Genomic DNA, 26,564 nt, shown 5'->3' with positions numbered 1-26,564 from the left:
ATTGCCAAAATTTGTGGATTTGGCTATGTAGTGTACCTTCTGTACCTTCTCCATTCTGTGTCCTGTGTTAGATGGCTGTCTAGTCTCCTCTGAAATTGGTGGAGTCCTGTAAGTTTGCATGTAGTTTGTCTTTGAGGGGAGACAGAGGAATCCGTAGACTGAAGTAGACCCACTGCCAGCCAACATACAGGCCCCAGAAACTAGGAGGAAGAGCAGCAACTAGTAAGGTAGGTAGGGAGGGAGTAAGGGAGGGGAGGAATAGAGGTCTAAAAGTCTCCCTGAAGAAGAGCTGGGAGTCTTCCCATGGGCCTGTATCAGCCCTGCTCTGTTGGCAGCCCTGTGGGCTACACTATCTCCCAGGAAAGCACTCTGATAGCATTTACCATTCAGAGACAGGAACCTGTTCTCTCCCTTCATCTCTTTCCCTCTCCTTCTCCCACCCAGCCTCTCTCTCTCTCTCTCTCTCTCTCTCTCTCTCTCTCTCTCTTCCGTGCTTTGTTTTTCACTCCTTGATGATCTCTTATTTTGTTCTTGTCTATGTTCTGTGATTACTACCCCAGGCTTTCATTTGGTCTGTCTGTTTGTTGGTTCTGCGTTGGCACTGTGCCTCGCTAATTATCCAACTCTGGAGGGACCTGTGTGCCTTGGTGGGCGGTGGCACACAATGGAGAGATGTGTGTGTGGGGGGGGAGTGCCAGCTTGATTGTGGCACAGTGTGTCCTGTGGCAGTATATCTGGTTTCACCTACCTACCTCAGAGACCTGCTCCAGATGGGTGGGCAGAGAAGAGATAGTGGTGGTGCTTTTTGCCAGCTGTGCCACCTGCGCCAGTCACCCAGAGTGTAGGCCTAGTCTTTTTCCCAGTTGTACGCCTGGCTAGACTTGGGAGACCCTTCTGCTGTTTGGGAGATTGGAGAGTCGTCACACCTGCAGCAACTATTTAAAAATATTACACCAATGACTTATTTGCAATAAATTATTATTGTATTGTAAATGTTTGACCAACATGTCTCAGTCTGTTTGTACTTGTATTAGTCTATAACACACAAGCCACCTTGACACTTGTCTTCTATTGTGTGGGTCCTCTGAAAGGGTTTCATAATGCTGCTGTGAGTTGGAGTAGGTCCTCTGAAAGGGTTTCATTACACTGCTGTGAGTTGGAGTAGGTCCTCTGAAAGGGTTTCATTACACTGCTGTGAGTTGGAGTAGGTCCTCTGAAAGCGTTTCATAATGCTGCTGTGAGTTGGAGTAGGTCCTCTGAAAGGGTTTCGTAACGCTGCTGTGAGTTGGAGTAGGTCCTCTGAAAGGGTTTCATAATGCTGCTGTGAGTTGGAGTAGGTCCTCTGAAAGGGTTTCATAATGCTGCTGTGAGTTGGAGTAGGTCCTCTGAAAGGGTTTCATTACACTGCTGTGAGTTGGAGTAGGTCCTCTGAAAGGGTTTCATAATGCTGCTGTGAGTTGGAGTAGGTCCTCTGAAAGCGTTTCATAATGCTGCTGTGAGTTGGAGTAGGTCCTCTGAAAGGGTTTCATTACACTGCTGTGAGTTGGAGTAGGTCCTCTGAAAGGGTTTCATAATGCTGCTGTGAGTTGGAGTAGGTCCTCTGAAAGGGTTTCATTACGCTGCTGTGAGTTGGAGTAGGTCCTCTGAAAGGGTTTCATTACACTGCTGTGAGTTGGAGTAGGTCCTCTGAAAGGGTTTCATAATGCTGCTGTGAGTTGGAGTAGGTCCTCTGAAAGGGTTTCATAATGCTGCTGTGAGTTGGAGTAGGTCCTCTGAAAGGGTTTCATAATGCTGCTGTGAGTTGGAGTAGGTCCTCTGAAAGGGTTTCAGTGACTGGGAGGTGTTAAAGAGTGTTTCTGAACCCTGGGTCGTTTTCCTCAGTCTGGGGGCTCCTGCCCGGGCTGCCATGCGGTGTGTGGGTCTGTGATGTGCTTACTAATGAGCAGACAGATGGCACGCACACCAGGCTCCACTGACTGGCTCACTGATGCCAACAGAGGAGAAGAGGCAAGCCTGCAGACATGGTGAAGTGTGTGTGTGTGTGTGTGTGTGTGTGTGTGTGTGTTTGGGGACATGAGTTTGGGGAGGAGGGTGTGTGTGTGTGTGTGTGTGTGTGTGTGTGTGTGTGTGTGTGTGTGTACATGAGTTTGGGGAGGAGGGGAGGGTTGTGTGTGTGTGTGTGTGTGTACATGAGTTTGGGGAGGAGGGTAGTGTGTGTGTGTGTGTGTGTGTATGTGTGTGTGTGTGTTTGGTGGCCTTCATTGTTTGGGTTAGTTTGCGTAGAGGCTCTGCTATGGTTCTGGTGTGCATTTAAGTGAGTAAATGGCTGTGGACTAGGACGACTACACACAGTAACACACACGTGCATAACACACACACACACACACACACTTATGGGCAATTCACAATGTATATCTCTCTTTTTTTTAATGTTTTCTCTAAATGTGAATTATACCTAGGCTAAATATACTGAGTTAAAAAATAAACTCAACATGTAAAGTGTTTCATAAAAAAAATATTACACCACCCACAACACCCACAATTCTTCATCATTCCACTATTGTTCTAAATTCAATCCTCTTCACCCTCATCATTCAGCTCAATCAAATCCAATCACCCTCATCATTCAGTTCATTGAAGACACATGCACCATTATCAGTTTATATCTGGCTTCTATTGCCCATTCATCCGTTGAGGACAGAATAGCATATTTAAAGTGTATGATGTTACCAGTTTTTGCTTAGGTGCCAGAGCAATGAAGCTGTGCAAGTGGTCATGTGCTGAAAAAGTGCCATCTGGAAAAAAGAGCTGCACCTCCTGAATTTTTAAAAAGTTATTTGACAAAGGTAAAAACTGCAGAATATAAAAAACTCTCAGTGGTGGGGGCACCCACTTGATGAGCGAAATAGAGGGAGCACTGGAGGAGGAAGCCACGGCATTTGGATGGAGTCCCATCATATTTGTCCAGGAGGGACAAATGGGCATGACTGACCTGGGCAGACTGCTGAATGGGCTGGGGTGCTGGCTCACTGGGTCAACTCATGGTACAGGATCCTCTGCTCGTTGAAGGTGACGCTCCTTGAGTAAGATCTAGACGTTGAAGAATGCGGAGGACCTCATCCATTGCCATCTCCAGTTGCGCCAGCTGGTCATGGTGTTGGAAAAGTAGGTCTGTTCGTCAACCATCTGGGAGATATCTCAGTTGGCTGCTGCTTCTATTTTGTGAGGTAGTATTCTGTAACGGGGATGCAGGGAGTCAGGAAGCAAGTGCAGTCGGTGAGTTTAATAGGAACAAACATGGAGTACATACAAAAACAGGAGTAGATGATGGGTTGCCAGGACCGGTGGTTAGTACACCAGTGACGTTGAACGCCGGAGCATGGAAGCGGGAGTAGATGTGACAGAATTGGACCATTTTCCTGTCTTGCTAAGCAATCAAAATGTAACAAGTACTTTTGAGTGTCAGGGGAAAAAAGTACATTATTTTCTTTAGGAATGTAGTGAAGTAAAAGTAAAAGTTGTCAAAAATATAAATAGTAAAGTAAAGTACACATACCCCAAAAAACGAATTAAGTTGTACTTTAAAGTATTTTTGCTTAACTACTTTACACCACTGGGCGGTTCTAGTGTTAAGGGGAGTTCCTACAAAGCCATTGACTAGTTCTGTAAATGTGCATAGTGACCCTTAGTGAGCTACTGCTCTAGCCTCCGCCATCCCAACAGGGCAAACACACACTCAGCAGAAATGTTTTGGACCCCTGTGTTGGTTGTAATTGGTCGCTGTGGGCTGGTTGTGCATTCACTGTGGCTCTATGTCCTCATTAACCCACCTGAAAAGGTAGGCATCTAAACACTGCTCGTTTTAGCATGTTATGCTGCCTTCTCTTGCTTGGTAGTTATTGAAAAGAATAGGAAGGGGAGACAATGTGAGGGAGGAATATGAGGAGACGTAAGGAGAGAAGGACGCACAGTGAGGTGACTGTTAGATGGTGAAGTCAGGTCAGTAAGACACAATGAGGTGACTGTTAGATGGTGAAGTCAGGTCAATAAGACACAGTGAGGTGACTGTTAGATGGTGAAGGTAGGTCAATAAGACACAGTAAGGTGACTGTTAGATGGTGAAGTCAGGTCAATAAGACACAGTGAGGTGACTGTTAGATGGTGAAGTCAGGTCAATAAGACACAGTGAGGTGACTGTTAGATGGTGAAGTCAGGTCAATAAGACACAGTGAGGTGACTGTTAGATGGTGAAGGCAGGTCAATAAGACACAGTGAGGTGACTGTTAGATGGTGAAGTCAGGTCAATAAGACACAGTGAGGTGACTGTTAGATGGTGAAGTCAGGTCAATAAGACACAGTGAGGTGACTGTTAGATGACTGTTAGATGGTGAAGTCAGGTCAATAAGACACAGTGAGGTGACTGTTAGATGGTGAAGTCAGGTCAATAAGACACAGTGAGGTGACTGTTAGATGGTGAAGGTAGGTCAATAAGACACAGTGAGGTGACTGTTAGAGGCTGAAGGCAGGTCAATAAGGGAGAGAGGATGAGAGGAAGCAGAGGAAGATGTGAGAGAGGAAGAAGAGGGTACAGGACAAGAGGAGAGAAGGAGAGGAAATGAGTGAGGAGGAGGGTCAGGACTGGGATGTTAAGGAATGTGGGTCTAAAGTAGGGTTATCGTGGAGTTTTAATGTATGCTGGTCTACAGAGTATAGTGAGTGCTGCTACGCTAGTTCTGAGTGCTTCGCCCTGCTTCCTCTCTTTACATCACACAATCCCACGGGATTAAACAGTCAGTGTATTTTTACCTTAGCTCAATGTGTGTGTGTGTGTGTGCATGCGCACCTAGGCATGGCTGCATGCCACTGTGTGTTTGTTTGTGTAGGCAGATGTGATGGTTGCATATCCTCTTTTTTTTTGTGTGTGTGTGTGTGTGTGTGTGTGTGAGAGAGCCAGCCAGCCACAGAGATGGGAGTGGACATGTGGGGTATTTGAGAGAACCTCCCTCACAGCTGATTGCCCGTTGCTACGCTGTGTGTGTCTCATATAGGACAGGAAGCCAGTGGTAGCAGCTGTAGTGTGGAGCTGGCTCTGAGTCTGGATGTTAGCGCTGTCTCTCTCCTCCGTGGGACGAAGCCTGACTGTAGGTACACACACACACACACACACACACACACACACACGCTAATGGTCATTGTTTTATGTGCTACTGTATTATATTGGAGATTATTCACACACCTGTTCTAGTGGGCTGTTCTAGTGGGCTGTTCTAATGGGCTGTTCTAGTGGGCTCTTCTAGTGGGCTGTTCTAATCGGCTGTTCTAATGGGCTGTTCTAGTGGGCTGTTCTAGTGGGCTCTTCTAGTGGGCTGTTCTAGTGGGCTGTTCTAGTGGGCTGTTCTAGTGTGCTGTTCTAATGGGCTGTTCTAATGGGCTGTTCTAGTTAGTGTGAGGGAAGCTGTTGGTTTAAATTGGGCATGGAGTCTCGTTTGAACAGCGGATTGTAAAGGGGCCGGGACGATACCAGTATGGCGATACTCATTAGTGTCGTGGCAAGGAAACAAAACACGAAGCGGATTGAACTTGTTTAGGAAAACCTCCCTAATGTTGGAAACAAACATCATTATGCCTAACTTGCCTAGTTAAACAAAGGTTAAATAAATAAAAATGATGTTGTCATCCAAAATCACATTTATTTATTTTCCAAACTATAGCACACAATATTTTACATCCAGCAGGTTTTTAAAAGACCAAAGAGTTTGGTCTTCTCTGTGTATTCTATTTTGTCATGGGAAAAACATTGCGATACTGGTATCGTCACAGCCCAAGATTGTAACCCAGTGGATTTCAGAGGTGTTAAAGGAATATACATTTCCTGGATCAGCTAAAAGTCTCTTTAAGTACAGAGAGTAGCAGAGAAGGACCGTGTGTGTTTGTATACTTTCACAAGCATTAGTATCTACCTTGCTTTTGTCATGCTTTCAGTGCTCAGTGTAAAAGGACTATGTTGGTATTTTTGCACTGTAAACCCGCTCTCCAATGGTAGATAGATGCTTGTGTGTGTCTGTGTGTGTGTGTGTGTGTGTGTGTGTCTGTGTCTGTGTCTGTGTCTGTGTTTGTGTTAATAATTGATGTAGGCTGATCGGCGAGTCGTAACCAGTTTCCAAATATGTGGAACTTAGGGAGGGTGCTGAGGATTGCATGACAGGGGAGTGGAGAGGGAGAGAGAAGGTAGGGAGGGGGAGAGATAGGAGTGGACAGGGAGAGATAGGTAGGGAGAGATGAGAGAGGGGTAGGGAGGGAGGGAGACAGGGGAGTGGAGAGGGAGAGAGGTGGTAGGGAGGGTGAGAGATGGGAGTAGACAGGGAGAGATAGGTAGGGAGAGATGAGAGAGGGGTAGGGAGGGAAAGAGATGGGAGGGAGACAGGGGAGTGGAGAGGGGGTAGGGAGGTGGAGAGGGGTAGAGGTGGGAGAGGGAGCGAGGGGTAGAGATGTAGAATGAGGTAGCGATGGGTGTGGAGAGGGAGCGAGGGCTAGGGAGGGGTAGGGTGGTAGAGTTTGGAGTGAATAGGGAGCGAGGGGTAGGGAGGTAGAGATGGGAGGGAGAGAGGGGTTGGGAGGTAGAGAGAGGTAGAGATGGGAGGGAGAGGGAGCGAGGGGTAGGGAGGTAGAGTGAGGTAAAGACCAGAGGGAGAGAGAGGTAGACAGAGGTATTGATGGGAGGTAGAGAGAGGTAGAGAGAAGTAGAAATGGGACGAAGAGGTAGAGAGATGGGAGGGAGTGGTAGAGATGGGAGGGAGAGAGATAGGTAGAGAGAGATGAATGTTGAATATTTGAGATGGGTACAGAGAACAGACAGACCTCTCCTCAGTCTCTGACGGTCATGGTTTGATGGAACATGACAGCGGCTCAGTGGGACGGAGGGGTGGGATGGAGGGAGAACATTTCCAGAGTCTGGATAGGCGGGGGGGGGCATTAAGGCTAACGTCAGCCCAAGCTTCACCACCCAGGTTCTGAGATGTACTGTACAGTGCGTGATCAGAATGAGAGGAATACAGAGCTGGTTAGACTGGAGGAGATAGCATGAGGTGGGAGTGTAGGAGGCTGCTTTAGGAGGGATGGTAGTTGACTGATTGATTAGCTACATGTACAGTTGAAGTTGGGAGTTTACATACACTTAGGTTGGAGTCATTAAAACTCGTTTTCAACGACTCCACATTTCTTGTTAATTAACAAACTATAGTTTTGGCAAGTTGGTTAGGACATCTACTTTGTGCATGATACAAATAATTTTTCCAACAATTGTTTACAGACATATTATTTCACTTATAATTCACTGCATCACAATTCCAGTGGGTCAGAAGTTTACATACACTAAGTTGACTGCCTTTAAACAGCTTGGAAAATTCCAGAAAATGATGTCATGGCTTTAGAAGCTTCTGGTAGGCTAATTGACATCATTTGAGTCAATTGGAGGTGTACCTGTGGATGAATTTCAAGGCCTACCTTCCAAATCAGCCAAGACCTCAGAAAACATTTGTAGACCTCCACAAATCTTGTTCATCCTTGGGAGCAATTTCCAAACGCCTGAAGGTACCATGTTCATCTGTAACAACAATAGTACGCAAGTACTATTGCGACCACGCAGCCGTCATACCGCTCAGGAAGGAGACGTGTTCTGTCTCCTTGAGACAGCATCATGTTGTGGGGGTGCTTTGCTGCAGGAGGTGCACTTCACAAAATAGATGGAATCATGAGGCAGAAAAATTATGGGGCTTCCAAATGGACAATGACCCCAGGCATACTTTCAAAGTTGTGGCAAAATGGCTTAAGGACAACAAAGGTAAGGTATTGGAGTGGCCATCACAAAGCCCTGACCTCAAGCCTATAGAACATTTGTGGGCAGAACTGAAAAAGCATGTGCGAGCAAGGAGACCCACAAACCTGACTCAGTTACACCAGCTATGTCAGGAGGAATGGGCCAAAATTCACCCAACTTATTGTGGGAAGCTTGTGGAAGGCTATCAGAAACATTTGACCCAAGTTAAAGAATGTAAAGGCAGTGCTAGCGAATACTAATTGAGTGTAAGTAAACTTCTGACCCACTGGGAATGTGATGAAATAAATAAAATATGAAATAAACTGTTCTCTCTACTATTATTCGAACATTTCACATTCCTAAAATAAAGTGGTCATCCTAACTAAGACAGGGAATATTTACTAGGATTAAATGCCAGGAAAAACTGAGTTGACATGTTTTTGGGTGTATGGTGTATGTAGACTTCCGACTTCAATTGCATGTGCGCTCCAGTGAGTGATTAGCTACATGTATGGACATGGTAGTGATTGATTAGCTATATGTATGTACGCGGTAGTGATTGATTAGCTACATGTATGTATGCGTTAGTGATTGATTGGAGTACTATTATGGGGCAGCGTGGATTAGCATTCATTAATACAGAACATTATGGAGTAGTGTGGAGTATTATGGGGTATTATTATGGAGTAGTGTGGAGTACTATTATGGAGTAGTGTGGAGTATTATTATGGGATAATATGGAGCATTATTATGGAGCAGCAGGGAGTATTATTATGGAGCAGTAGAGTATTATTATGGAGTAGCATGGAGTATTATTACAGAGCAGTGTGGAATATTATTACAGAGCAGTGTGGGGTATTATTATGGAGTAGTGTGGAGTATTATTATGGAGTAGCGTGGAGTATTACCATGGAGCAGCATGGAGTATTATTATGGAGTAGTATGGAGTATTATTATGGGGTAGTATGGAGTATTATTATGGAGTAGTATGGAGTATTATTGTGGGGTAGCGTGGGGTATTATTATGGAGTAGCGTGGAGTATTACCATAGAGCAGCAGGGAGTATTATTATGGAGTAATATGGAGTATTGTTATGCGGCAGTGTGGAGTATTATTATGGAGTAGTGTGGAGTATTATTACAGAGCAGTGTGGAGTATTACTACAGAGCAGTGTGGAGTATTATTACAGAGCAGTGTGGAGTATTATTATGGAGCAGTGTGGGGTATTATATATAGCAATATAGTATTATTATGGAGTAGCATGGAGTATTATTACAGAGCAGTGTGGAGTATTACTACAGAGCAGTGTGGAGTATTATTACAGAGCAGTGTGGAGTATTATTATGGAGCAGTGTGGGGTATTATTATGGATTAGTGTGGAGTATTATCATGCAGCAGCATAGAGTAATGTTGTGGAGTAGTACGGAGTATTATTATGGGGTAGCATGGAGTATTTTGGAGTAGCGTGGAGTATTATCATGGAGCAGCACAGAGTATTATTATGGAGTAGTATGGAGTATTATTAAGGGGTTGTGTGGAGTATTATTATGGGATAGTATGGAATATTATTATGGGGTAGTATGGAGTATTATTATGGAGTAGTGTGGAGTATTATTATGGAGTAGTGTGGAGCATTATTACGGAGTAGTGCAGAGTATTATTACGGAGCAGCGCGGAGTATGGAGCAAGATGGGAATTATAGAGCAGGGTGGAGTATTATGGAGTAGGGCGGAGTATTATTGTGGAGCGGGGTGGAGTATTATTATGGAGCAGGGTGGAGTACTATTATGGAGTAAAGTGGAGTATTATTATGAAGTAATGCGGAGTATCGTTGTAGAGTAGTGTGGGGTATTATTATGGCGCAGCGCGGAGTATTGTGGATTATTATTATTATGGGGTCGTTTGGAGTATTACTATGAGGAAGTGTGGAGTATTATGATGGAGTTGTGTGGAGTATTATGGAGCAGCACGGAGTATTATTACCGAGTATTATGGGGTATTATGGAGTACCTTGGAGCCGTGTGGAGTTTTATGGAGTATTATTATGGAGTATTATTATGGAGAAGTGTGGAGTAGTATTATGGAGTAACACAGCATATTATTATGGGGTAGTGTGGAGTATTATGGAGTTCTATTATGATGTAGTTTGGAGTATTATTATGGGGTAGTGTGGATTATTACTATGGAGTAGTGTGGAGTACTATGGAGTAGTGTGGAGTATTGGTATGGGGTAGTGTGGAGTATTATTATAGAGTAGCGTGTATTATTATGGAGTAGCATGTATTAGTATGGAGTAGCGTGGAGTATCATGAAGCAGTGTGGGGCATTATGAAGTATTATTATGGAGCATTATGGAGTATTATGAAGTAGTGCGGAGTGTTATGGAGTATTATTATGGAGCGGTGTAGAGTATTATGGAGTATTATTATGGAGTATCATGGTTTTTATTTGGGGTGAAGACCTCAGCGATGTAAAGCAGACACCTGTGGCATCTCTCTATGCAAATGTGGATTGTTGTGGCGGCTAGGAGCTGGATGATGCCTGCTTATTCCTTCATGTTCTGTGCTGCGTTGACAATGACAGCTCCCCCGAGCTTTCAGTCCCTTTCAGTGAGTTTGGTAATCACAACTCATTTCACATTCTAATTCAATCCTTCATTTGTGGGTTTTTAGGTATGCTGCTCCGTTTGTTTTCTGACCTGATTCTCTGACTCTTTCTCTCTTTCCTTCTCTCTCTTTTTCTCTCTCCTTCCCTCTTTCTCTTTCTCTCTCTCTTTCCCTCTCTTTCTCTTTCTCTCTCTCTCTGCCTCATTCTCCTTCTCTCCCTTTCTCCCTCTCTCTCTCTCTTTCTCCCTCTCTCTCTCTCTCTCTCTCTCTCTCTCTCTCTCTCTCTCTCTCGGTGTCTCTCTGTCTCTGTCTCTCTGTCTCTCTCTCCTTTCTCTCTCTGTCTCTCTCTTTTTCTCTCTCCTTCTCTCTCTCTGTCTCACTCTCCTCTCTCTTTCTCTGTCTCACTCTTTTCTCTCTCTCTCTCTCTCTCAATTCTCAATTCAAGGGCTTTATTGGCATGGGAAACATGTGTTAACAGCCAAAGCAAGTGAGGTAGATAATATATAAAGTGAATATATAAAGTGAAATAAACAATAAAAATTAACAGTAAACATTACACATACAGAAGATCTCTCTCTGTCTCAATCTTCTCTCTCGTTTTCTCTCACTTTCTCTCTCTCCTTCTCTCTCTTCTTCACTTTCCTTCTCTCTCTTTCTCTCTCTTTTAGTGCCTCACACCTGGTAATGCCAGGCCGTGGCATCCTGGTAATGCCAGGCCGTGGCATCCTGGTAATGCCAGGCCGTGGCATCCTGGTAATGCCAGGCCGTGGCATCCTGGTAATGCCAGGCCGTGGCATCCTGGTAATGCCAGGCCGTGGCATCCTGGTAATGCCAGGCCGTGACATCCTGGCATCTCTCCAGCATGGCACAGAGACACAGGGATAAGTCCTCACGAGTCGTTACCTTGCAATGTCATGATTAATGAACATAAATCATGATAAATTATGATGACAGCAACCATCGTCATAATACATTATAATACTCCAGGCCGTGACAACTGCTGATGTAATTGGCTTTATAAAATAAACGTGGGGGTAGTTGTGGTTGGGCAGCTCTAACCCTGGAGGGATGGTTCCTTCCTGCTGGGAAGTTGCTGATCCGACTCTGTACTGTTCTGTACTGTACTGGGCTGTGGAGCATGTGACAGAGGTCTGGGGCTGGGCACACTGCCTACGTTGACTCTCTCAAGCGACCTCTCTACTCCTCCCAGAGCTAAGCCTAGTGGTGACGGACAGACAGGAACACAGACACTGCTCTGTCACTCTGTACCCTGTCTCTCTCCCTCTCTCTGTCTCTGCATGTATGTCTCTGCGTGTCTGTCTATGTGTGTATGCCTCTGTGTGTAACCCTCTGTGTGTCTGTCTCTGTGTGTATGCCTCTGTGTGTATGCGTCTGTGTGTATGCCTCTGTGTGTCTGTCTCTGTGTGTCTGTCTCTGTGTGTCCGTCTCTGCGTGTCCGTCTATGTGTGTATGCCTCTGTGTGTCTGTCTCTGTGTGTATGCCTCTGTGTGTATGCCTCTGTGTGTCTGCCTCTGTGTGTATGCCTCTGCGTGTCCGTCTCTGCGTGTCTGTCTATGTGTGTATGCCTCTGTGTGTATGCCTCTGTGTGTATGCCTCTGTGTGTATGCCTCTGTGTGTATGCCTCTGTGTGTCTGTCTCTGTGTGTATGCCTCTGTGTGTCTGTCTCTGTGTGTCCGTCTCTGTGTGTCCGTCTCTGTGTGTCCGTCTCTGCGTGTCCGTCTCTGCGTGTCCGTCTCTGCGTGTCCGTCTCTGCGTGTCCGTCTCTGCGTGTCCGTCTCTGCGTGTCTGTCTCTGCGTGTCTGTTTGCGTCACCACTCTTTTTTTGACTGCAGATTTTCTTCCTGTGGTCAATTCCATGGTAACGGAATTGCGCTGAGATGATTTTTCATTTAAAATATATGCCAAACAAAAACCATTGATTTCTAAGTTGAACAAACCACACAACTCTATGCACAATTACTAGTTTTAACAATTGATACAAACACATTTACAATAATAAATTTACTGTAAGAACTGTGCAGAAGTTTGGTAAGATCATTTCAGTAAAATCTCCTTCAAGGTTTTATACAACCACGTTTTCCCCAAAACTCTTAACTATCTGCTCTGAATTAAGATTGAAAGATGTCTGCAGACAAAATGGGGTGTCAGCTATGACATGACAACTTGAGTTTGAAAAAATCTTTTTTTGGTTATTGAACAGCAGTAAGTGAAGTGGATTTACACCCGCTAACGGAATTACATCATGAGTCCCTGATCTGTACTACACAGAAGTGCATAATTATGGATATGAATGTCATTCTCTTCATGGTATCTGAATAGGTACTCAAAGGTAAAAATATGCAATATCCTCCTTTGCATATTTGGGTATTATTCTACCCACTTTCTATTATTTTAATGAGCTATGCCCCCAAACAAGACCACATTTGGTTGGTCAGGAACATCTATTTTTCACAAGTTTGGACATCAAAGTACAGCACAGTAGAGTCCAGAACAGTAGAGTACAGAACAGTAGAGTCCAGTACAGTAGAGTCCAGGACAGTAGAGTATACAGTGCCTTGCAAAAGTATTCGGCCCCCTTGAACTTTGCGACCTCTTGCCACATTTCAGGCTTCAAACATAAAGATATAAAACTGTATTTTTTTGTGAAGAATCAACAACAAGTGGGACACAATCATGAAGTGGAACGACATTTATTGGATATTTCAAACTTTTTTAACAAATCAAAAACTGAAAAATTGGGCGTGCAAAATTGTTCAGCCCCTTTACTTTCAGTGCAGCAAACTCTCTCCAGAAGTTCAGTGAGGATCTCTGAATGATCCAATGTTGACCTAAATGACTAATGATGATAAATACAATCCACCTGTGTGTAATCAAGTCTCTGTGTAAATGCACCTGCACTGTGATAGTCTCAGAGGTCCGTTAACAGCGCAGAGAGCATCATGAAGAACAAGGAACACACCAGGCAGGTCCGAGATACTGTTGTGAAGAAGTTTAAAGCCGGATTTGGATACAAAAAGATTTCCCAAGCTTTAAACATCCCAAGGAGCACTGTGCAAGCGATAATATTGAAATGGAAGGAGTATCAGACCACTGCAAATCTACCAAGACCTGGCCGTCCCTCTAAACTTTCAGCTCATACTAGGAGAAGACTGATCAGAGATGCAGCCAAGAGGCCCATGATCACTCTGGATGAACTGCAGAGATCTACAGCTGAGGTGGGAGACTCCGTCCATAGGACAACAATCAGTCGTATATTGCACAAATCTGGCCTTTATGGAAGAGTGGCAAGAAGAAAGCCATTTCTTAAAGATATCCATAAAAAGTGTTGTTTAAAGTTTGCCACAAGCCACCTGGGAGACACACCAAACATGTGGAAGAAGGTGCTCTGGTCAGATGAAACCAAAATTGAACTTTTTGGCAACAATGCAAAACGTTATGTTTGGCGTAAAAGCAACACAGCTCATCACCCTGAACACACCATCCCCACTGTCAAACATGGTGGTGGCAGCATCACGGTTTGGGCCTGCTTTTCTTCAGCAGGGACAGGGAAGATGGTTAATATTGATGGGAAGATGGATGGAGCCAAATACAGGACCATTCTGGAAGAAAACCTGATGGAGTCTGCAAAAGACCTGAGACTGGGACGGAGATTTGTCTTCCAACAAGACAATGATCCAAAACATTAAGCAAAATCTACAATGGAATGGTTCAAAAATAAACATATCCAGGTGTTAGAATGGCCAAGTCAAAGTCCAGACCTGAATCCAATCGAGAATCTGTGGAAAGAACTGAAAACTGCTGTTCACAAATGCTCTCCATCCAACCTCACTGAGCTCGAGCTGTTTTGCAAGGAGGAATGGGAAAATATTTCAGTCTCTCGATGTGCAAAACTGATAGAGACATACCCCAAGCGACTTACAGCTGTAATCGCAGCAAAAGGTGGCGCTACAAAGTATTAACTTAAGGGGTCTGAATAATTTTACACGCCCAATTTTTCAGTTTTTGATTTGTTAAAAAAGTTTGAAATATCCAATAAATGTCGTTCCACTTCATGATTGTTGATTCTTCACAAAAAAATACAGTTTTATATCTTTATGTTTGAAGCCTGAAATGTGGCAAAAGGTCGCAAAGTTCAAGGGGCCGAATACTTTCGCAAGGCACTGTAGTACAGTATAGTGTACTCAACTCTAGTATGCTCTAATGTCTACTGTACTAAACTCTACTGTATTGTGCTGTGCTGTACTATACGGTCCAAACTTGCGAATCCAACTGTGGTTTGTGACTACTACTTTCCCAGTGTAGCCAATTCAATTTCAGAAATACTGTTACAGATTTTCAGAAATTATGTTACAGAGTTGGTAGCAGAATTTCGAGTTTTAATCATAAATCAAACAAAATTGATATCAGTAAAATCACTATAACGAATATGGTATGTCTACAATTACTTGTTACTGCTGTGAACTTTCATTATCCTCTCCTGAGGGAGAGAAATTGGAATATATCTGGAAGAGTTCTGGGTTGTTGGGAACGGTAAATTGCAAGACACCAAGCAATATTTCTTAAACTTACAGAAGTCTCCAACTAAATGTAAGTGTTGATATTAGTTGGCAGGGGTCTTTACTTGAAGATAACTTTTGATATATTATATATTTATAATATCTTAAGATTTTTTCTGGTAGACGTTGTCTAAGACCCATTTTCCATCTGTCAGAAATCAAGACCTTTGTCACGTTTTATCAAGGTGGGTGGAATCAGGCGCAGAGAGCAGGTTTCAGTGATTCGACAGTTTATTCTCCGGCACACAAAAAACACGGTCAACCCAACACACAGGGTGAATAATCCAACACAGGATCAAAATAGACCGGAGAATAAAACACAAGTACTACACCAAATGACACGAATACAAAAACAATCCCGCACAAAACAAGGGCGGGACAACCTACTACATATAAGGACGTTAATTAAACTAAACTACACACAGGTGAACCTAATAAGACAAAACCAACAGACAAACGAAAAAGGGATCGGTAGTGGCTAGTAGGACGGTGACGACGACCGCCGAGCACCGCCCGAATAGGCAGGAGAGCCAACTTCGGCGGAAGTCGTGACAACCTTTGTTTATTACATAGTTGAAGAATGTATATATGCCTTCATTTCTCAAAAATATAGACTCTTAGCTTTCATAAAATAAAATGTTATTAGTCACATGCGCCGAATACAACAGGTGCAGAACTTACAGTGAAATGCTTACTTACAAGCCCTTAACCAACAGTGCAGATAAAAATAAAAATAAATGGATAAAAATAAGAGATAAAAGTAGCAAGTAATTAAAGAGTAGCAGTAAAAAATAACAATATATACAGGGGGGTGCCGGTACAGAGTCAATGTGCGGGGTCACCAGTTAGTTGAGGTAGTATGTACATGTAGGTAGAGTTATTAATGTGACTATGTGTAGATGACAAAAGAGAGTGGCAGTGGTGTGGAGAGGGGAGGGGGGGGCCATTTGACTAGATGTTCAGGAGTCTTATGGGTTAGGGGTAGAAGCTGTTTATAAGCCTCTTGGACATAGATTTGGCGCTCTGGTATCGCTTGCCGTGCGGTAGCAGAGAGAACAGTCTATGACTAGGGTGGCTGGAATCTGACAATTTTTAGGGCCTTCCTCTGACACTGTCTGGTATAGAGGTACTGGATGGTAGGACACTTGGCCCCAGTGATGTACTGGGCTGTTCGCACTACCCTCTGTACTGCCTTGCGATTGGAGGCTGAGCAGTTGCCATACCAGGCAGTGATGCAACCAGTCAGGATGTTCTCGATGATGCAGCTGTAGAACCTTTTGAGGATCTGAGGACCCATGCCAAATCTTTTCAGTGTCCTGAAGGGGAATAGGTTTTGTTGTGCCCGCTTCACGACTGTCTTGTTGTGCTTGGACCATGTTAGTTTGTTGGTGATGTGGACACCAAGTAACTTGAAGCTCTCAACCTGCTCGACTGCAGCCCCGTCGATGAGAATGGGGGCGTGCTCGGTCCTCTTTTTCCTGTAATCCACAATCATCTCCTTTGTCTTGATTACGTTGAGGGAGTGGTTGTTGTCCTGGCACCACACGGCCAGATCTCTGACCTCCTCCCTATAGGCCATCTCGTTGTTGTCGGTGATCAGGCAGCATCCACACTGAGCTACAGGCAGCATCCGCACTGAGCTAAATGCTAGAGCTGTTGTGTCATCGTCAAATTGAATGATGTTGTTGGAGTCGTGCGTAGCCATGCAGTCATGAGGGAACAGGGAGTACAGGAGGGGGCTGAGCACGCACCCCTGAGGGACCCCTGCGTTGAGGAACTACTGTTGTGTCATCGTCAAATTAAATGATGTTGTTGGAGTCGTGCGTGGCCATGCAGTCATGAGGGAACAGGGAGTACAGGATGGGGCTGAGCGCGCACCCCTGAGGGGCCCCTGCTTTGAGGATCAGCTTGGCGGATGTGTTGTTACCTACCCTTACCACCTGGGGCCGGCCCATCAGGAAGTCCAGGATCCAGTTGCAGAGGTGTTAAGCCCCAGGGTCCTTAGCTTATTGATGAGCATTTGAGACTACTGTGGTGTCCTAACTCACTAACGCTGAGCAGCTCACTAATGCTGAGCTGTAGTTAATGAATAGCATTCTCACATTGGTGTTCTTTTTGTCCAGGTGGGAAAGGGCAGTGTGGAGTGCAATAGAGATTGCATCATCTGTGGATCTGTTGGGGCGGTATGCAAATTGAAGCGGGTCTAGCGTTTCTGGGATGATGTTGTTGATGTTAGCCATGACCAGCCTTTCAAAGCACTTCAAGGCTACAGACGTGTGTGCTACGGGTCGGTAGTCATTTAGGCAGGTTATTTTAGTGTTCTTGGGCACAGGGGCTATGGTGGTCAAATCAAATCAAATCAAATCAAATCAAATTTTATTTGTCACATACACATGGTTAGCAGATGTTAATGCGAGTGTAGCGAAATGCTTGTGCTTCTAGTTCCGACAATGCAGTAATAACGAGCAAGTAATCTAACTAACAATTCCAAAAAAAACTACTGTCTTATACACAGTGTAAGGGGATAAAGAATATGTACATAAGGATATATGAATGAGTGATGGTACAGAGCAGCATAGGCAAGATACAGTAGATGATATCGAGTACAGTATATACATATGAGATAAGTATGTAAACCAAGTGGCATAGTTAAAGTGGCTAGTGATACATGTATTACATAAGGATGCAGTCGATGATATAGAGTACAGTATCAACGTATGCATATGAGATGAACAATGTAGGGTAAGTAACATTATATAAGGTAGCATTGTTTAAAGTGGCTAGTGATATATTTACATCATTTCCCATCAATTCCCATGATTAAAGTGGCTGGAGTAGAGTCAGTGTCATTGACAGTGTGTTGGCAGTAGCCACTCAATGTTAGTGGTGGCTGTTTAACAGTCTGATGGCCTTGAGATAGAAGCTGTTTTTCAGTCTCTCGGTCCCAGCTTTGATGCACCTGTACTGGCCTCGCCTTCTGGATGACAGCGGGGTGAACAGGCAGTGGCTCGGGTGGTTGATGTCCTTGATGATCTTTATGGCCTTCCTGTAGCATCGGGTGGTGTAGGTGTCCTGGAGGGCAGGTAGTTTGCCCCCGGTGATGCGTTGTGCAGACCTCACTACCCTCTGGAGAGCCTTACGGTTGAGGGCGGTGCAGTTGCCATACCAGGCGGTGATACAGCCCGCCAGGATGCTCTCGATTGTGCATCTGTAGAAGTTTGTGAGTGCTTTTGGTGACAAGCCGAATTTCTTCAGCCTCCTGAGGTTGAAGAGGCGCTGCTGCGCCTTCCTCACGATGCTGTCTGTGTGAGTGGACCAATTCAGTTTGTCTGTGATGTGTATGCCGAGGAATTTAAAACTTGCTACCCTCTCCACTACTGTTCCATCGATGTGGATGGGGGGGTGTTCCCTCTGCTGTTTCCTGAAGTCCACAATCATCTCCTTAGTTTTGTTGACGTTGAGTGTGAGGTTATTTTCCTGACACCACACTCCGAGGGCCCTCACCTCCTCCCTGTAGGCCGTCTCGTCGTTGTTGGTAATCAAGCCTACCACTGTTGTGTCGTCCGCAAACTTGATGATTGAGTTGGAGGCGTGCATGGCCACGCAGTCGTGGGTGAACAGGGAGTACAGGAGGGGGCTCAGAACGCACCCTTGTGGGGCCCCAGTGTTGAGGATCAGCGGGGAGGAGATGTTGTTGCCTACCCTCACCACCTGGGGGCGGCCCGTCAGGAAGTCCAGTACCCAGTTGCACAGGGCGGGGTCGAGACCCAGGGTCTCGAGCTTGATGACGAGCTTGGAGGGTACCATGGTGTTGAATGCCGAGCTGTAGTCGATGAACAGCATTCTCACATAGGTATTCCTCTTGTCCAGATGGGTTAGGGCAGTGTGCAGTGTGGTTGAGATTGCATCGTCTGTGGACCTATTTGGGCGGTAAGCAAATTGGAGTGGGTCAAGGGTGTCAGGTAGGGTGGAGGTGATATGGTCCTTGACTAGTCTCTCAAAGCACTTCATGATGACGGATGTGAGTGCTACGGGGCGGTAGTCGTTTAGCTCAGTTACCTTAGCTTTCTTGGGAACAGGAACAATGGTGGCCCTCTTGAAGCATGTGGGAACAGCAGACTGGTATAGGGATTGGTTGAATATGTCCGTAAACACACCGGCCAGCTGGTCTGCGCATGCTCTGAGGGCGCGGCTGGGGATGCCGTCTGGGCCTGCAGCCTTGCGAGGGTTAACACGTTTAAATGTCTTACTCACTTCGGCTGCAGTGAAGGAGAGACCACATGATTCCGTTGCAGGCCGTGTCAGTGGCACTGTATTGTCCTCAAAGCGGGCAAAAAGTTATTTAGTCTGCCTGGGAGCAAGACATCCTGGTCCGTGACTGGGCTGGGTTTCTTCCTGTAGTCCGTGATTGACTGTAGACCCTGCCACATACCTCTTGTGTCTGAGCCGTTGAATTGAGATTCTACTTTGTCTCTGTACTGGCGCTTAGCTTGTTTGATAGCCTTGCGGAGGGAATAGCTGCACTGTTTGTATTCAGTCATGTTACCAGACACCTTGCCCTGATTAAAAGCAGTGGTTCGTGCCTTCAGTTTCACACGAATGCTGCCATCAATCCACGGTTTCTGGTTAGGGAATGTTTTAATCGTTGCTATGGGAACGACATCTTCAACGCACGTTCTAATGAACTCGCACACCGTATCAGCGTATTCGTCAATGTTGTTGTCTGACGCAATACGAAACATCTCCCAGTCCACGTGATGGAAGCAGTCTTGGAGTGTGGAGTCAGCTTGGTCGGACCAGCGTTGGACAGACCTCAGCGTGGGAGCTTCTTGTTTTAGTTTCTGTCTGTAGGCAGGGATCAACAAAATGGAGTCGTGGTCAGCTTTTCCAAAGGGGGCGGGGCAGGGCCTTATATGCGTCGCGGAAGTTAGAGTAACAATGATCCAGGGTCTTTCCACCCCTGGTTGCGCAATCAATATGCTGATAAAATTTAGGGAGTCTTGTTTTCAGATTAGCCTTGTTAAAATCCCCAGCTACAATGAATGCAGCCTCCGGATAAATTGTTTCCAGTTTGCAGAGAGTTAAATAAAGTTCGTTCAGAGCCATCGATGTGTCTGCTTGGGGGGGGATATATACGGCTGTGATTATAATCAAAGAGAATTCTCTTGGTAGGTAATGCGGTCTACATTTGATTGTGAGGAATTCTAAATCAGGTGAACAGAAGGATTTGAGTTCCTGTATGTTTCCTTCATCACACCATGTCACGTTGGCCATAAGGCATACGCCCCCGCCCGTCTTCTTACCAGAGAGATGTTTGTTTCTGTCGGCGCGATGCGTGGAGAAACCCGCTGGCTGCACCGCTTCGGTCTGCTTATAACATGTTGGTATTACAGACTCGGTCAAGGAGAGGTTGAAAATGTCAGTGAAGACACTTGCTAGTTGGTCAGCGCATGCTTGCAGTACACATCCTGGTAATCCGGCTGGCCCTGCGGCTTTGTGATTGTTGACCTGTTCAAAGGTCTTACTCACATCGACTTCGGGAGCGTGATCACACAGTCTTCCAGTACAGCTGGTGCTCTCATGCATGTTTCAGTGTTATTTGCCTCGAAGCAAGCATAGAAGTAGTTTAGCTCGTCTGGTACTCTTGTGTCACTGGGCAGCTCCCGGCTGTGCTTCCCTTTGTAGTCTGTGATGGTTTGCAAGCCCTGCCACATCCAACGAGCGTCCGAGCCGGTGTAGTACGACTCGAACTTAGTCCTGTATTGAGTCTTTACCTGTTTGATGGTTCGTCAGAAGGCATAGCGGGATTGCTTATAAGCTTCTGGGTTAGAGTCCCGCTCCTTGAAAGCGGCAGCTCTAGCCTTTAGCTCAGTGCGGATGCTGCCTGTAATCCATGGCTTCTGGTTAGGGTATGTGCGTACAGTCACTGTGGGGACGACGTCATTGATGCACTTATTGATGAAGCAAATGACAGATGTGGTGTACTCCTCAATTCCATTGGAGGAGTCCTGGAACATATTCCAGTCTGTGCTAGCCAAACTGTCCTGTAGCTTAGCATCTGCTTCATCTGACCCCTTTTAAAATTGATCTAGTCACTGGTGCTTCCTGCTTTAATTTTTGGTTGTAAGCAGATAATCAGGGGGATGGAATTATGGTCAGATTTGCCAAATGGAGGGTGAGGGAGAGCTTTGTATGCATCTCTGTGTGTCAAGTATAGGTGGTCCAGAGTTTTCCCTCTGATTGCACATTTAACATCTGATAGAAATTTGGTGAAACTGATTTAAGTTTCCCTGACACCACATTTGAAATACTCCTATGAACTTCACATGTTGGTGTTCATGGGTCCTTTAACATGTTGGTGTTCATGGGTCCTTTTACATGTTGGTGTCATGGGTCCTTTTACATGTTGGTGTTCATGGGTCCTTTACATGTTGGTGTCATGGGTCCTTTTACATGTTGGTGTTCATGGGTCCTTTTACATGTTGGTGTCATGGGTCCTTTTACATGTTGGTGTTCATGGGTCCTTTACATGTTGGTGTTCATGAGTCCTTTTACATGTTGGTGTTCATGGGTCCTTTACATGTTGGTGTTCATGGGTCATTTTATGTGTTGGTGTTCATGGGTCCTTTACATGTTGGTGTTCATGGGTCCTTTTACATGTTGGTGTTCATGGGTCCTTTTATGTGTTGGTGTTCATGGGTCCTTTTACATGTTGGTGTTCATGGGTCCTTTACATGTTGGTGTCATGGGTCCTTTTATGTGTTGGTGTTCATGGGTCCTTTACATGTTGGTGTTCATGGGTCCTTTTACATGTTGGTGCTCATGGGTCCTTTTACATGTTGGTGCTCATGGGTCCTTTACATGTTGGTGCTCATGGGTCCTTTTATGGGGGTCCTTTACATGTTGGTGTTCATGGGTCCTTTACATGTTGGTGTTCATGGGTCCTTTTATGTTGGTGTTCATGGGTCCTTTTATGTGTTGGTGCTCATGGGTCCTTTTACATGTTGGTGCTCATGGGTCCTTTTACATGTTGGTGTTCATGGGTCCTTTTACATGTTGGTGTTCATGGGTCCTTTTACATGTTGGTGCTCATGGGTCCTTTTACATGTTGGTGTCATGGGTCCTTTTATGTTGGTGTTCATGGGTCCTTTACATGTTGGTGCTCATGGGTCCTTTTACATGTTGGTGCTCATGGGTCCTTTTACATGTTGGTGCTCATGGGTCCTTTTACATGTTGGTGTTCATGGGTCCTTTACATGTTGGTGTTCATGAGTCCTTTACATGTTGGTGTTCATGAGTCCTTTACATGTTGGTGTTCATGGGTCCTTTTACATGTTGGTGTTCATGAGTCCTTTACATGTTGGTGCTCATGGGTCCTTTTACATGTTGGTGTTCATGAGTCCTTTTATGTGTTGGTGGTCATGAGTCCTTTACATGTTGGTGTTCATGAGTCCTTTACATGTTGGTGTTCATGGGTCCTTTTACATGTTGGTGTTCATGGGTCCTTTTACATGTTGGTGCTCATGAGTCCTTTTACATGTTGGTGTCATGGGTCCTTTTATGTGTTGGTGTTCATGGGTCCTTTTACATGTTGGTGCTCATGGGTCCTTTTACATGTTGGTGTCATGGGTCCTTTTATGTGTTGGTGTTCATGGGTCCTTTTATGTGTTGGTGCTCATGGGTCCTTTTACATGTTGGTGCTCATGGGTCCTTTTACATGTTGGTGTCATGGGTCCTTTTATGTGTTGGTGCTCATGGGTCCTTTTACATGTTGGTGCTCATGGGTCCTTTTACATGTTGGTGCTCATGGGTCCTTTTACATGTTGGTGCTCATGGGTCCTTTTATGTGTTGGTGTTCATGGGTCCTTTTACATGTTGGTGTTCATGAGTCCTTTACATGTTGGTGTTCATGAGTCCTTTACATGTTGGTGTTCATGAGTCCTTTACATGTTGGTGTTCATGGGTCCTTTTACATGTTGGTGTTCATGGGTCCTTTACATGTTGGTGCTCATGGGTCCTTTTACATGTTGGTGTTCATGAGTCCTTTTATGTGTTGGTGTTCATGAGTCCTTTTATGTGTTGGTGTTCATGAGTCCTTTACATGTTGGTGTTCATGAGTCCTTTACATGTTGGTGTTCATGGGTCCTTTTACATGTTGGTGTTCATGAGTCCTTTTATGTGTTGGTGTTCATGGGTCCTTTTATATGTTGGTGTCATGGGTCCTTTACGTGTTGGTGTCATGGGTCCTTTACATGTTGGTGTCATGGGTCCTTTACATGTTGGTGTCATGGGTCCTTTACATGTTGGTGCTCATGAGTCCTTTTACATGTTGGTGTTCATGGGTCCTTTTATGTGTTGGTGCTCATGGGTCGTTTTATATGAAAACATCCCAATGTCATGCATCACTTTGTCACTCTGTCCCCACACTCTCCCTTCATTCTCTCTCACTTTTGCTCTCTTCAATCTCACTATTTTTTATGTTGTTGGTCTGTCTCCCCCCCATCAGTAACACTACCTCCCTGGCTATTATTTATGCAGAGGAGACGTTGTGTGGATGTCAGCTGGGTGTCCGGTGCAGGCAGCAGAGAGGAAAGCAGCAGTAGTGATAACCAAGACTGTGTCAGACAGGCTGAGCGAATGAATGCTCTGTCTCTAGCTGAGTGATTTCAAGGTCAGCCCGAGCTTCTCTTTGTAGCCTCTCAGAAAGTCAGCAGTTTGCGCTGTGAGTTCTCTGAGCAATAGTTTGGACTGTTTTGGAGAGGAATCAGCACTCCCGGTAATACTACACAATTATTAAACACCAAGAACAAATGCTGCTTTTGCAACAGCTAATGGGAATCCTAATAAAATACAAAATACCAATACCAATACCAAATGTCAGCCGTTTCAAAAAAGGTACAGTACAGTGTAGCATCTAATGAAGCGCTGATGTTTAAGGCTTTTTCATGGGGGGGTCTTTACATCCTTACTGTAATTCAACCAGCTACACTCGTCAAACATCTCATTCCAAAATCATGGGCATTAATAAGGAGTTGGTCCTCCCTTTGCTGCTATAACAGCCTCCGGGGACTTGCTTCCACTCAGCCACAAGAGCATCAGGGAGGTCGGGCACTGGTGTTGGACGATTAGGTCTGGCTAGCAGTTGGCATTCCAGTTCATCCCAAAGGTGTTCGATGGGGTTGTGGTCAGGGCTTGATGCAGGCCAGACAAGTTGTTCCACACCGATCTCGACAAACCATTTCTATATGGACCTCGCTTTGTGCACAGGGGCATTGTCATGCTGAAACAAGAAAGGGCCTTCCCCAAATTGTTGCCACGAAGTTGGAAGCACAGTATCATCTAGAATGTAATTGTATGCTGTAGCGTTAAGATTTCCCTTCACTGGAACTAAGGGGCCTAGCACGAACCATGAAAAACTGCCCCAGACCATTATTCCTCCTTAACCAAACTTTACAGTTGAGACTATGCATTGGGGTAGGAATTGTTCTCCTGGCATCCGCCAAACCCAGATTCTTCTGTCGGACTGCCAGATGGTGAAGCGTGATTCATCACTCCAGAGAACACGTTACCACCGCTCGAGAGTCCAATGGTGGTGAGCTTTACACCGCTCCAGCGGACGCTTGGCATTGCGCATGGTGATCTTAGGCTTGTGTGCGGCTGCTTGGCCATGAAAACTCATTTCATTAAGCTCCCGACCCACAGTTTTTGTGCTGACGTTGCTTCCAGAGGTAGTTTGGAACTCGGTAGTGAGTGTTGCAACCGAGGATAGGAGATTTTTACGCGCTACTCACTTCAGCACTCGGCAGTACCATTCTGCGAGCTTGTGTGGCCTTCCACTTTGTGACTGAGCCATTGTTGCTCCTAGACGTTTCCACTTCACAATAACAGCACTTACAGTGGACCGGGGCAGCTCTAGCAGAGCAGAAATATGACAAACTAACTTGTTGGAAGCTGGTATCCTATGACGGTGCCACGTTGAAAGTCACTGAGCTCTTCAGTACTGGCCATTCTACTGCCAATATGGATATTGCATAGCTGTGTGCTCAATATTATACACCTGTCAGCAACGGGTGTGGCTGAAATCGCCGAATCCACAAATTTGAAGGGGTGTCCACATGTAGTATAGATAGCCTTGCAAGCAACAAAAATAACTCCTTTCAACCAGATGGCAGTTGTGCACTACTGTATGAGATGCCTCAGAAATCTCTATTGGCTAAATAGACAGGCACTCACTAAGCTAATAAGAGATAGACAGCTCCCATTGTGCCCACTGTCCACACATACTAATCCTGTCCATTATGGGATTTAGAAGACTCCCCCTTTCCTCTGCTTCTCCTCCTCTTCTCCACCTGCCAGTATCTAAACCTTGTGTCTGGCAGTGGGCCACCCCTCTCATAGGGGGCACAGCCCAGTCATCTGGTGCTTTAGGAGAGAGGGTCTTTCCCTCCTTCGCTACACAGCTGCTTACGGGCTGATTGAAGTAGGTTAGCGGGGTGGTTAACTTCCCTTCTTCTCCATCAGTGTGGGCCTCAGAGGTGGAGATTTTTAATTTTAAATTTATTTCACCTTTATTTAACCAGGTAGGCAAGTTGAGAACAAGTTCTCATTTACAATTGCGACCTGGCCTGGAGATGGCTGGAGATGGCTGGGTGTGGACTGTGGAGGACTGGAGTGGGCCATTGAGAGGTTAAAAGCGGTGTTATCATGTCATTTTTAAGGGGCTGTAAAGTTTCTTATTAGGGGCTCCTCCTGCTGTGTGTCTTCTGGTGGCTCAGTGCTTTCGTCCTCAGGAGAGTCAAGAGGCCAGCAGTCGGCATTGTTAAGACTGTAAAGGACTCCATATGAAACATACAGCTGTTGTGGCAATTTCCTGTATTACCAAATGATGAGAGAGCAAACCACACACCAGTCAGTTATACTTAAATTTCACCTTTAATCATAATTAAGCTTTTGCAATAGCATTTGACTTTCAACATTTCAGTATCTCTAATGAAAAGTTGAGAGTGGTCAACATAATGGCAACTGAGATCTTTTACAGCAAAGATCCACCCCCCTAGTCGACATGACAAACCACAGGAACTGTTAACAAAGAAAGACTTTTACTTGAGAGAGAGGAGTATCCCATAGCCAGATAGCATTCGCTAGAAATTATCGTTCAGTTTGGTCTCTAAAACGAGATTCTAATCTCATCCCTGGTACTTCATAGTACAAAAACATTACCTCACTATCTGGAATGCTCTTTACACACAATAATTGAATAACATGGATTTCTAAATGTATTTTGCAACGCTGGCGCACGTGACGTGTCCGGTCTGGTCAGCATGTAATGAGATTTATTCAAATGCTACATCTTTTATTTCACCTTTATTTAACCAGGTAGGCTAGTTGAGGGATAAGTTCTCATTTGCAACTGCGACCTGGCCAAGATAAAGCATAGCAGTGTGAACAGACAACACAGAGTTACACATGGAGTAAACAATTAACAAGTCAATAACACAGTAGAAAAAAAAGAGAGTCTGGTATTGAGCACACACTACCACACTGTCTGAGCCAAGGACTTCATGC

The 26,564-nt window shown here is 45.1% G+C and overlaps 1 protein-coding gene across 3 annotated transcripts in view; it reads left to right on the top strand.

Moving 5' to 3' along the window:
* Window positions 1-5,044: 5,044 nt before the first annotated feature.
* Window positions 5,045-26,564, top strand: part of LOC112249434 (multiple C2 and transmembrane domain-containing protein 1-like) — a 224,689-nt gene continuing 203,169 nt past the window's right edge. For all 3 annotated transcript variants that reach the window (XM_042320354.1, XM_042320355.1, XM_042320352.1), the window contains exon 1: window positions 5,045-5,141. In XM_042320354.1, the coding sequence (XP_042176288.1) occupies window positions 5,100-5,141 (42 nt within the window). In that variant the 5' untranslated portion in view covers window positions 5,045-5,099. The remainder of the gene's footprint in view (window positions 5,142-26,564) is intronic.

The sequence above is a fragment of the Oncorhynchus tshawytscha genome, linkage group LG04 (genome assembly GCF_018296145.1).
Source record: "Oncorhynchus tshawytscha isolate Ot180627B linkage group LG04, Otsh_v2.0, whole genome shotgun sequence".
NCBI classification, from domain to species: Eukaryota; Metazoa; Chordata; class Actinopteri; order Salmoniformes; family Salmonidae; genus Oncorhynchus; species Oncorhynchus tshawytscha.
Note: the sequence above shows the minus strand (reverse complement) of the source record. Positions and strands in the feature narration are given on the sequence as shown.